Source organism: Melanotaenia boesemani, chromosome 1 (assembly GCF_017639745.1).
Source record: "Melanotaenia boesemani isolate fMelBoe1 chromosome 1, fMelBoe1.pri, whole genome shotgun sequence".
Lineage (NCBI taxonomy): Eukaryota > Metazoa > Chordata > Actinopteri > Atheriniformes > Melanotaeniidae > Melanotaenia > Melanotaenia boesemani.
Window position 1 is genome coordinate 42,478,755 of NC_055682.1, and position 13,133 is coordinate 42,491,887.

General features: G+C 41.2%; 1 protein-coding gene across 1 annotated transcript in view; it reads left to right on the forward strand.

Annotated features, from left to right (window-relative positions):
- Positions 1-13,133, forward strand: part of nadsyn1 (NAD synthetase 1) — a 30,361-nt gene that overhangs the window by 16,126 nt on the left and 1,102 nt on the right. Inside the window, exons 14-19 of the mRNA XM_041988927.1 lie at positions 2,746-2,914; positions 3,032-3,167; positions 3,384-3,490; positions 5,024-5,155; positions 5,276-5,345; positions 10,050-10,178. Coding sequence (XP_041844861.1) covers positions 2,746-2,914; positions 3,032-3,167; positions 3,384-3,490; positions 5,024-5,155; positions 5,276-5,345; positions 10,050-10,178 — 743 coding nt within the window. The remainder of the gene's footprint in view (positions 1-2,745; positions 2,915-3,031; positions 3,168-3,383; positions 3,491-5,023; positions 5,156-5,275; positions 5,346-10,049; positions 10,179-13,133) is intronic.

A 13,133-nucleotide genomic window follows, 5' to 3' on the forward strand; every position in this document is an offset into this window, starting at 1 on the left:
TTCTTGTATTAGGAGTTACCACTAATGTGAAAAGTCTGCAACCAGCCCACAGTGGCAAACCGCTGAGACCGTTGAGGAAACGGTAACTACCGCTACAGAAACGGCAAGTGCCATTGTAGCGAAAGTGGCTGGCCTGGATCTTAGCGTCTCTCTCTCTCTCTCCCCGCTGCCACCCTCCCCTCGCCCTCTCTCTGCTTGTAGCTGTTGAGAACAACTGCACAAATCTGACGATACTCCATCTGCGATCGACTTGTTTTGCCTCACGTCAGGTCCCGGATGTGTGGCACAAAAGTTTGAATTTCAGATCTGAATTTGTATTTCAGATCTGAATTTGAATTTCAGATCTGAATTTGAATTTCAGATCAGAATTTGAATTTCAGATTTGAATTTGTATTTCAGATCTGAATTTGAATTTCAGATCAGAATTTGAATTTCAGATCTGAATTTGAATTTCAGATTTGAATTTGTATTTCAGATCTGAATTTGAATTTCAGATCTGAATTTGTATTTCAGATCTGAATTTGAATTTCAGATCTGAATTTGAATTTCAGATTTGAATTTGTATTTCAGATCTGAATTTGAATTTCAGATCTGAATTTGAATTTCAGATCAGAATTTGAATTTCAGATTTGAATTTGTATTTCAGATCTGTATTTGAATTTCAGATCTGAATTTGAATTTCAGATCTGAATTTGAATTTCAGATTTGAATTTGTATTTCAGATCTGAATTTGAATTTCAGATTTGAATTTGTATTTCAGATCTGAATTTGTATTTCAGATCTGAATTTGAATTTCAGATCTGAATTTGAATTTCAGATCTGAATTTGTATTTCAGATCTGAATTTGAATTTCAGATCTGAATTTGTATTTCAGATCTGAATTTGTATTTCAGATCTGAATTTGAATTTCAGATTTGAATTTGTATTTCAGAACTGAATTTGAATTTCAGATCTGAATTTGAATTTCAGATTTGAATTTGTATTTCAGATCTGAATTTGAATTTCAGATCTGAATTTGAATTTCAGATCTGAATTGGAATTTCAGATCTGAATTTGTATTTCAGATCTGAATTTGTATTTCAGATATGAATTTGAATTTCAGATCAGAATTTGAATTTCAGATTTGAATTTGTATTTCAGATCTGTATTTGAATTTCAGATCTGAATTTGAATTTCAGATCTGAATTTGAATTTCAGATTTGAATTTGTATTTCAGATCTGAATTTGTATTTCAGATCTGAATTTGAATTTCAGATCTGAATTTGAATTTCAGATCTGAATTTGTATTTCAGATCTGAATTTGAATTTCAGATCTGAATTTGTATTTCAGATCTGAATTTGAATTTCAGATCTGAATTTGAATTTCAGATCTGAAATTATATTTCAGATCTGAATTTGAATTTCAGATCTGAATTTGTATTTCAGATCTGAATTTGAATTTCAAATCTGAATTTGAATTTCAGATTTGAATTTGTATTTCAGAACTGAATTTGAATTTCAAATCTGAATTTGAATTTCAGATTTGAATTTGTATTTCAGAACTGAATTTGAATTTCAAATCTGAATTTGAATTTCAGATTTGAATTTGTATTTCAGAACTGAATTTGAATTTCAGATCTGAATTTGTATTTCAGATCTGAATTTGAATTTCAGATCTGAATTTGAATTTCAGATCTGAATTTGTATTTCAGATCTGAATTTGAATGGAGAGAACTAAAACTGAACTATGAAAATGAATTAGGTAAATAAATTTATCCAAATACAAAAGTTTCAACTTTACCAATATACACATTCAATAAACAAAGATTCAATATCAAATATGGTTATTTGGATTCAGTTTTTTAAAGCAATTATTCAAACAGGCATATTCAGATTCAAATTGAATGATTCATATTCAAAAATAAAGAATTCAGATTCGCTCCCCAGTGGCACAAAGCTTATCCCATATATTCATCACATCATTTGCATGATGTCTCTGCAGTGAAAAGGAGGAAAGAAGCTGAATTGTCAGGGTGTGAGACAGAGATCCTGATGGACCACGTTGACAAACGTAGAAATGTTTAATTGGTGGGCACGGCGTGGACATTACTGGTGTCAGAAAGGCAGAATAGTGGCAGCAGGTGGAGATGCTGTCATCACAGTGTCAGAAGGGAAGACACGCCAGAGGCATCGGATGTTGCGGCTGGACATCAGTCTGTAGGGCATCCGTCTGTCATGCGGGAGATGAAAGTTCGAATCCCACAGGGGTGAATCCCTTTGGAGAAAATCCTCTGCTAAATGACAGCAATGATGTCTGTAATTTAGTCTTTTGTTTTAATTTATAAAATAAAGATGTATAGCTACATCTGTAACTGGTAGCAGTTTATTCAGTGTTAAATAATATTTCTTTCTAGTTGCTGGGTGTTCCAGCTGGGTGGGCGGTGCTCCAGCTGGGTGGGCGGTGCAGAGGGACACTATCACTTCTATTAACCAGGTGGACAAGGAGTTGTGGAAAATAAAGACTATCTTGACAAAAATTAGAACAATAAAATCCTGTTTTTCCCCCCCGAGCGTGGCTTTTAGGAGAATTAATATGGATACGCCGGTTTTTGTTCATACACCAGCTTGATAAATGAGGCCTCTGGTGACTGTGGAGGCCATTGGAGTCCAGTGAACTCATTGTCATGTCACCAAATGTTTACTCTGATGAAGGAAACAAAACCAGAGACATTTTATCTCATCCTCTGTTCTTCTTCCACCTCTCAGACAGCCAGACACTGAACGATGTTCGTAGGGTGGTTGGAGATGACTCCTACCATCCACAGCACCCAAAGGAGCTGTGTGGTCGCATCTTCACCACCTGCTACATGGCCAGTGAAAACTCCTCTGAAGATACAAGCAACAGGGCCAGAGACCTGGCCAATCAGATTGGCAGGTAGGTTTTCTTTCATCAAAAATCTATGATCGGCTGACTTTTTAGATACTAAGTTCCCTTATCAGGACATGTTTTTAAACTGTGATGAAGGTGGTTTGTTTTATCTGTGTTTTGCAGCACACACATGAACATTAACATAGACATGGCAGTGAAAGGCATTCTTGGCATCTTCTCCATGGTAACGGGATGGTGTCCCCAGTTTCGTGCCAACGGAGGAAGCCGAAGAGAGAATCTGGCTCTGCAAAATGTGCAGGTCAGAGAGGCCTTCACGCTGCTTCTTTACATGACTTTTCAGCGCTTCCTCTCGATCACTGAAAGCTGTGGTGACAGTTTAACCACAGTATTCACACTGCTGCTTTTTATAGTTTCACAAACACTTTTCCATTCACTTCCTGTTAATGTTTGTATAGCAATAAAGATAAAAATAGCTCACATTTGAAAGTTTTTTTTGTGTGTGTGTTGTTTCCAGGCCCGGGTGAGGATGGTCTTGGCCTACCTGTTTGCTCAGCTGAGTCTGTGGACCCGCGGTAGACCTGGTGGACTACTGGTGCTGGGCTCTGCTAACGTAGATGAGAGGTATTGCTGGAGTCCACACTGTGTTCCAGATGATTCTGTATGCGGGATTAAAGCTAATGGAAAATTTAGGTTTTAGTTTTTCTAAAGGGATTTTAGGGATGCATTTCCCTTTTCTAAGGATCTTCCTGCAGATGGAAATAGGGAAATAAAGGAATGAAGACCCTGGACTTTCTGGAAAACTTAATCATCTAGGAGTGTAGGATCTTCCAGAAGCTGCAGGTGATCCTCTCCACCAGGATCCTCTCCACCAGGAACCTCTCCACCAGGCTCCTCTGGAAGCTGCATTGATAGAGGATGATAGGTGACAGAGTCTCATTTGCAGTGACTCAGAAAAACATGAAGATAATTTTTATCTAGTTGTCTTCATTGATGAATGCTGTGCTACACTGGATGGTCCAGGTGGATAGACTTCTTCATGGTCTAGATGGAAGGAGGTCTGGATGGTCCAGATGGAGCTCTAGATGGTTGGTGGATGTCCACCATGTCTCAACCAGGCTGCTACGTCAGCAGGTGGAGTGATGTTCTTGGCTGGAATTTTACTTCACCTCCGCTGATGAAAATTAGCCCTTTGGCTAAATCCGGCATATTTAGAAGTGTTCTTGTTTTATTTTTAACATGCTCTGTCTCTGGCAAATAAAGATTTAAATAAATAATGGGGACTGAGATGGTTGGACCCTTTATGGATAAACCATTTATCTCTGATAAGCTGGTCCAGTTTCTACCGGAGCATTTCTTGCCGTGGTATAAAAGGAGAAGCGTTCCTTCTGCAGTAAAGACAACGCTCCATCCCATGATGCAGGAGGACCAGCAGGATCTTTGGCTGCTATGGGTATAAAGGGCGAAAAACTCATGGTGGCACCACCATCATACCCTGACCTCCACCGCTCTGAAAACCTGTGGATCTTTCAAAGGAAGCTCTCTGAGGGTGGGGGGCAGTAGACCTCCAAATAGAAACTTTGTGAGGAAATTCTGGTCTCCTCAGGAAGATCCAGGCAGAAACTATACATGAACTTCCAGGTTCAATGATGATGTTAAGGTAATATTAGAAGAGGTCTCCATGGTAACGGGGAACTGGCTCTGGAAACATGGTTTTCATTTGTTTGTGGAAAAATGATCTATGTAATGAAACAGTTATGACAAGTGAGATCTTCAGTTCTTTACAACCTGTTTAATGTTTGGAAACCGTTCTGCAGATTAATCTGGAACTCTGGATTCATTTAAATGTTTTCATTATTGATAGTTTTGTTCAATAAAATCCAGATTATTATACAACCTGGTATATTTTTTTAAGGATTTTCACTTGTCATTCACTTCATTATTCAAAGGAAAGGAACGAAAACAGCAGATGCAGAATAAGCTGGAAAACAGTGTTGATCGATCAGATCTGTCAGTCTGACTCAGGTCTTCATAAGGATCAATGTTCTGATATACGAGAGAAATTAAATTAAATGGGCTGGTGAGCTCTTAAACTAAAGAAAAAGCACCTTTAAAACTCTCACGACTGCTTGAATAACCAAACATTTTTCTGCTCAGCCTCACAGGATATTTCACCAAATACGACTGTTCCAGCGCCGACATCAACCCCATAGGAGGAATCAGCAAGACGGACCTGAAGAGCTTCCTGCTTCACTGTGCGGAGCAGTTTCAGCTCCCGGCTCTGAGAGGGTAAGCTCAGCCGGCTGTGTGGAACATTAAAACACAGACACCAGGGTCAAAGCAGAGTTTAGTTCCAGTGTATCTGCTGTTTACTGGAGTTGGTGTGACTGGTTTTGGTTTCCTCTGCAGCATCCTGGCTGCTCCGCCCACCGCTGAGCTGGAGCCGCTGACGGATGGACAGGTGTCTCAGACGGATGAGGTCAGACCTGGATTTGCATTAAAAGGCCTTTTGCACAGTTTTCTAATGAACTATGTTTACACCAGATTATCTCACTGATGTCTGTAACTTGGAAGAGTTTTCTTCTCACATGTCAGTTTTTTCTCACACATTCAGCTTGTGGGTGTTAGTATGGTTGGACCTGCAGCTCTTAATACTAACTGTGTACATTTGATGACCAACTAATAACCAGAACACCAGTTTGATTGTTCAGAGGCAGAACAGCTGAGAGAATGAGGCGTAAACACGACATTATAACGGTTGGTTTGCTTGTTTATCAGGCCTTCAGTCTGAGTGTTGCTGTTTATGTGTGGCAGGTTAGAAAATCTTTGGAAAATGTCTGTTTCAGGGTTTTAGGTCACAGCTGGTGGAAGTTTTCACTAAAGCAGCTCAAACCAAACTTTTCATGACTCAAATAGTCTTTTTACAACTCTAACCAGCTCCAACGTTGTTGTTGTTGTTGTTGTTGTTAGCCTTCAAACTGGCTGATGTTAGATTAAAATACTCTGATATCACACCGTCTCCACCTTGCAGCTCCTTACATGAAACAAAAGCTGTTTCTTTTGCATTTTCATAAGAAATTTAAGCTAAATGTCTGAGGCTGGAATGTGAGAATCCTAAATCCCCCACATCTCAGAGATGTTCTGTATGGTTTAATAATCAAAGTTTCAGTTTAGTCTGAATTTAGCTGATGGTCATTTCTGCTTGTCAGGAGGTTAAGCCTTACAAATAATACAGTTAATTTAACCTGGTCAGCATCAGACATGATGTTTCTCAGCTGTCAGATTGGGAGGTAAAATGATGTAAAATGAATGTATGAATAGATGTAGCAGCATAAAGACCGACCAGAAGAAGAAAGCAGAATTTATTACTAACAGAACTTTGTAGAAATAACACACAGATCAACAGTGACCAAACCTTTTCTCATCTCATCGTTCTCTCAAGTCTTGGCTTTCAGGAGAAAAAATATTGTTATTGAAACAAACACACAACAGAAACTATTTCCATGTTTCCACTTTTTCCTTATTTCCAGTTATTCCTGCTACTATTTACCTGCTATCCTCACTAAACCAACTCCAGCTCAGCTGCTTTGTGGCGCCACCGTGCATCAGAAACGATTTCGTTTCAGGAGTAAATTCTTTTTTATAACAGTTTTTACATTTTCTACCATCCAAAAGAAAAGAAACTGAAAAAAACTCACATGGATGGCATCTTTGATGAAAACTACAGCCTGTTGGATGTAGAGGTCCTCATCATCTGTGAACAATGAGAGAAGAGAAACATCTGAATTCTGAACTCTGAAGACATTCACCACGGTTCTCTGGATCACCCTGGATCTGGATCTGGATCTGGATCTGCTCAGTGAACAGCTATTTGGTTAACTGACCCTGAGGAAGCTTTGTAGACTTCACAGGAAAGCTGAAGCTCCGCCCAGATAAGTACAAAGACAAACTAGTGTAGCTCAGGGGCCGTCCCCACGACGCCGTAAAACCACACAAGTATTTTAGCAAACCCCCCTTTCATGAAACCAGGGGATAGCCTCCATGAAACCGATCATGTCTGAAACCAGGTACCAAAGTGGATCGGTTTTTGACCTCCACCGTCTGTGGTACTATGAGGACAGCGTAACCGCACCACTAGAGGATATGACGTCAGTGTGATGAGCACACACCAAACACATCAACAATAATGGCGTCGGTGACCAGCTGTGTTGTGGTGCTCCAGACAGTCCTGGCTTGTGTGCAGCTTTAGCACCAAGAAGCTCTGCTGGTACAGCCCAGTGCTGCTGTACCATCACCAGCAGGAGCAGATACGTCATTATCTGCACATGCGCTACGTCTTGTTCCAGCTCTGGAGTTACTCTTTAATCATCGTAGCGTCCCCACAGCCTGGCAGAATGTACTACAGCAGCCAAGCTTTCTCTAGTTTTCACCACCTTTTTTACACCTGAACCAGCTTCGGTGCCGTGTGGTCAACCTAAGAACCAGTCAGTCCAGATCCCTCAGTCTGTTTGTCAACACCTCCGGAAACCGCTGAGCAGAATATTATTATTTTTTTTGTTTGTTTTCTTTTTTTTTTACATAAATGTATTAAACATGTGTACAGATACATCAAAGGCACAACAGAACACAGATTGAGCTAAAATAAAATGCTGAGTAGAATAGGTGACATGCGACCGCGAAATGAACAAACCAGAGAAGAAGAAGAGGATGAGGAAAAAAAAAACATAGAAGATTGAAGACGAGGACAACTGTAGAAATCGTGTGAGCTTTTGAAGAAGGTGTGTTGAAGAAGGTGTGTTGGGCGGTGAGAAAAAGTTTTACAGCGATGCATTACGCTGCCAAGCGGTGTCTGAAACTGGCGTCAGATCGCGGAGCGAACGCTGGACTCAGCACTGCCCCCTGGTGGAGGAATTGACTCAACAACCATGGCAACCAAGCTGCAATGTTAGCCCCCCTTCCCACCCCATCTGGTTAGTGACAGTCCATGCAGCAGCAGCAGTAGTTAAAGATGAGAATAAGATGTACAAATAAAAGTACACTAGCGGCAAAGTAGAGAAGTAACTGCACATGGTGTTGAAGGGTACAGTATAGGGGAATGTACCAAGATAGAGAAGATGGCCTTAAAAGTGCAGCTCATGTTATCAGAGGAAGGTGGTGAATAGTCAGATAGAAAATTTCCTTCCTCCCTTGCTTCGTTATAATAAAAGTTGATCTTCTTAAAGCTGTGACCACATTTCACGGCTAAGTTTCCGTCAAACTGACAGTTAACCTGTGGTTTGGAGGGCTGTGGCTGCAGTTTACCAGCATCCTCCAGACGCCTCTGAACCCACCACGCAGCAATTGTGAAAGCGTAACAGAAAGCAACTTCTAGCTGAAGGATGAGATCCATCCAGACTAAATCAGCTCATTACTGCATTTCTTTGGGTCCAGCAGATCTCTGCGTTCCGCTGCTCTTAGTGGCAGCTTTGCTCTGCCAGAGAAAAGCCAGTGTAAAGATCTGCTTTGTTAGAGTGAAAGAAAGTCGTACCAGGGCTGCAACAACACACTGATCTACGTCACCAGCACTAATTCAACAGAAACTCTGGATCAGTCATGGATGCAGTAATCATCTGTCAGCTGTTCTCTTTCTGCTAACAACCTAAACTTGTTTGTAATCTGATGAGGAAAATGTGGATATCCAACGGTGTGAAACTCTGAAGTCAGACTGTGTGGCCTTTATTATCAGCACTGACTAGTACAATATTTTGTATGAGACTGTAAATGGGAGTATTCTTTTCTAGATCATTCTTTCAGTTTTCTTTGCCATGACACGACCATTTTAAAGGTGCAAACGTGCAACCAAAGGTCAGTAGCAGCAAAGATTTTGTAAACAATTAAAAACAGTTTCTGTTGGTGTCTATTCTCCATACTTAAATAACTTGTATGTTTTTATTCTGGAGCACCGCTGGGGATAGATGCTCCTTAAAAGGACCATAGAAGAAGACAGTACACATGTTGTACGCAGTGATGAAGTACTGTAGGCAGGTTTATTTGTACATCACTTTTGATGCACAATACAGTGCAAAGTGCTTTACATAAAACATTAAAGGTGTTGGAGCGGTGTGCACAAGAAGCATTAAAACATACTGTACATAAAAGAATAGAAGGAGGAACTATCATATTAAAGCACTGCAAAATCTGAATAAAATGATGTAAAGTAATTTAATAAAATGATTAAAAGCAGCAGCACATAAATGCTGCTTCTCCATGTTTAGTCTGGCCTCTCAAGACTCAGTGTATAAGATCCACAGGCTACCTGGCTGGACTCGGCTCTGTTCTGCTGTGTCACTGTCCAGTGCACCAACCTTTCAGAACTTTCTACTTAGTCATGGGACTAAATCATATTTCCATCTGCAGCGTTAGCGGCCTTACTGCCAAGACTTTACCCCAGATCGGGTTGTTTGACCAGAGCAGTGCCACTGCCCCTCTCTAGGAACTGCTATGGACAAAGATGGAAGCAAAGCCTGGTTCAGGACTATACCATCACCAGGACTCTTTTAAACCACAGCCTCCTCCAACCGCTGCTGATTGCTTTTAACCCTTTCCCTGCATAAAGTAAATAAACCATCAAATCAAAGTCGTGTCTGAATCTGTCTTTCTCCACAGAACCTATCAGAACCACGTCTTTGACTGTGTGGATTGATGTATGATGTCATTTATTTTTACTCAGAACCACTGACAAACCCGTCTACCAGTGACGTCTGACTCCAGTGTCTTCCATCTTTTCCAGTTTTACCTGAGGATGAGGAGGGTGCTGATCTTAGTTTGAGACATTGTTGGTTCTACATGTTAGCAGCTAAAGTGGAGCAGCAGATTTGATCTTCAGTAACTAGTAGTTTGGTCCACGTCTAATGTCGTGCAGCACCACCTCCCTAATGCTGTATTCATATGACAGCAAAAATAAAAGCAGTTTTCTGTAAGAACTAGTACACCACCCAGGATCCAGCTCATCCGGTGGCAGACCTGGCAAAGGTCTGCTGAAACACGGAAACTCATCCGGTATGATTCTGCTCTGGTTTCTGGCGTTGGTGCTTCTCTTATTTAGTCTGTGTCAGTCAGATAAAAAGTTCTTGAACTGCTTCTTTAGTTTATTTGAGCACTTTTCTCTCATTTCTCTGTCTGAACACCTCTCCTTCCTCCACAGGCCGACATGGGGATGACCTACTCTGAGTTATCAGTGATTGGACGGCTGAGGAAGATTTCTAAGTGTGGTCCCTTCAGCATGTTCTGTAAACTCATCCACATGTGGAAGGACATTCTCTCACCCACAGAGGTCAGTCAGTCCTTCACACCGAGGAGAAAAGATGAGAGTTGGTAATTAATTGATGCTGCTGAGGCCATGTGGGCGTAGTTTTTGTGCCATTTAGAAAGTCAGATAAAAGCAGGGGTTAAATTAGGATGGGAGGGGTGGTCATGAATAGTACTGCAATTTACAGACTACAGTAAAAAAAATCTCATGTAGTTTGGAAGAAGATGCTGTAGCCTTTTACTCCATGCTACAACACCTGTTTAACTTACCCTACTAAAAAAACGAACAGAAATCTGCAGTAAAAACAGCTCAGTGTGATCCAACACATTCAACAACATTCAAGTTCATTTCCCTCGAGCTTTAGTCATAAGAGATTCACAATGTGTGATTAATATGCAATATAATACACATAAACCGCAGTCGGCTCTATGGTGACACAATTCCTGAGGAGTCGGAGTAATGCTGAACGGATTTGTGGTTTTCTGTTCTCATAAATACATACAAATAATATAAACATGTTTTACATATAACTAGCCATGGTTATGATGGGGGCGGGGTCTGCACTTATCGGGTTAACATCTTCATCCTCCAGAATAGTCATCTTTGCTTTACCGTTCAGTCTAGCATGTAAATCAAATCAAACTTTATTTACAAGGCACGATTCATGCATACCAGCAGCACCAAGTGCTGCTATGCTAGCAGCAACAAATGTTGACACTCTTACATTTACTTATGATCAAAAGATGCATGCAGTCATAAAGTGGTCGTTATATAGGTTTAATTCTGATCAGAATGGCAGCAGTCAGTAGGAGGCGCGCAGCAGTGTTTCACAGATCCTACGGCATGCTCACCTTAGTTTTATAAAGTTAGGTCTTATGTGTCCCTGACTATCACACACATCACACACCATCCAGGCTTTCATAGCACCGAGGTCAGAGTCGAGACGCTGCAGAGCCACCGTAGGACCTCGTGTTCCTAAGCAGATATGATGCGTCCATAATGTCAGAATAAATATAAAAAAATCTTAATTCCATCACAATATCAGTGGTAGACCCTTTAAACCATCCATCCATCCGTCCAACCGTCCATCCGTTCGTCCATTCATCCATCCATCCATCTGTCCATCCATCCATTCGTCCATCCCTCCATCCATCTGTCCATCCATCCATTCGTCCATCCCTCCATCCATTAATCCATCCATCCATTCATCCATCCCTCCATCCGTCCAACCGTCCATCCGTTCGTCCATCCATCCATCCATCCATCTGTCCATCCATCCATTCGTCCATCCCTCCCTCCATCCATCCATCCGTCCCTCCATCCATCCATCCATCCATCCAACCGTCCATCCGTTCGTCCATTCATCCATCCATCCATCTGTCCATCCATCCATTCGTCCATCCCTCCATCCATTAATCCATCCATCCATCCCTCCATCCGTCCAACCGTCCATCCGTTCGTCCATCCATCCATCCATCCATCCATTCGTCCATCCCTCCCTCCATCCATCCATCCGTCCCTCCATCCATCCATCCATCCATCCAACCGTCCTTCCGTTCGTCCATCCATCCATCCATCCATCTGTCCATCCATCCATTCGTCCATCCCTCCATCCATCCATCCATCCGTCCGTCCATCCATCCATCCAACCATCCATCCGTTCGTCCATCCATCCATCCATCCATCCAGCCATCTATCTATACTGCTTCATCCAGTTCAGGGTTGCAGGGAAGCTGGAGTCTATCCCAGCAAATAGCAGATGAGAGGCAGGTGCACCTGGACAGGTTACCGGTCCATCACAGGCCCACTTTAAAACCATATGTGTGCTAAATAGTTCAGTTATAACTATTAATTAAGGTATTTTACCAACTCCCTCTTTTACAAGTTTGAGGCGAACGTCTCCTACCAGACGTGCAGACAGGGATATTTATTGATCACATGATGCAGCACCGGGTGATGTTCGAAGCTCAGCTCGGACCAATTTAACCTCTGCATAGAAGTATAAACAAAGCATGAAAACAATGGAGATAAAAAAAAAACCTCATGCATATCTAGAAAGCATCCTAAAACATCTGAAGGATGATGGTGAGTCTTGTTTCCATCCCATCAGCTGCCTGGATCCTGTAACAATCAGCTTTTCCAGGACTAACTTCCACCTAGAATTAACACCTAGAATTAACACCTAGGATTAACACCTAGAATTACCACCTAGAATTACCACCTAGGATTACCACCTAGGATTACCACCTAAGATTAACACCTAGAATTACCACCTAGGATTAACACCTAGAATTACCACCTAGGATTAACACCTAGGATTAACACCTAGAATTACCACCTAGGATTACCACCTAGGATTAACACCTAGATTTACCACCTAGGATTACCACCTAGAATTACCACTTAGGATTAACACCTAGGATTACCACCTAGAATTACCACCTAGGATTAACACCTAGGATTACCACCTAGAATTAACACCTAGGATTAACACCTAGGATTAAAACCTAGAATTACCACCTAGGATTAAGACAGACAATTACCACCTAGGATTAACACCTAGAATTACCACCTAGGATTAACACCTAGAATTACCACCTAGGATTAACACCTAGATTTACCACCTAGGATTAACACCTAGAATTACCACCTAGGATTAACACCTAGAATTACCACCTAGGATTAACACCTAGAATTACCACCTAGGATTAACACCTAGAATTACCACCTAGGATTAACACCTAGATTTACCACCTAGGATTACCACCTAGATTTACCACCTAGGATTACCACCTAGAATTACCACCTAGGATTAACACCTAGGATTACCACCTAGGATTAACACCTAGATTTACCACCTAGGATTACCGCCTAGGATTAACACCTAGGATTACCACCTAGAATTACCACCTAGGATTAACACCTAGGATTAAAACCTAGAATTACCACCTAGGATTAACACAGACAATTACCACCTAG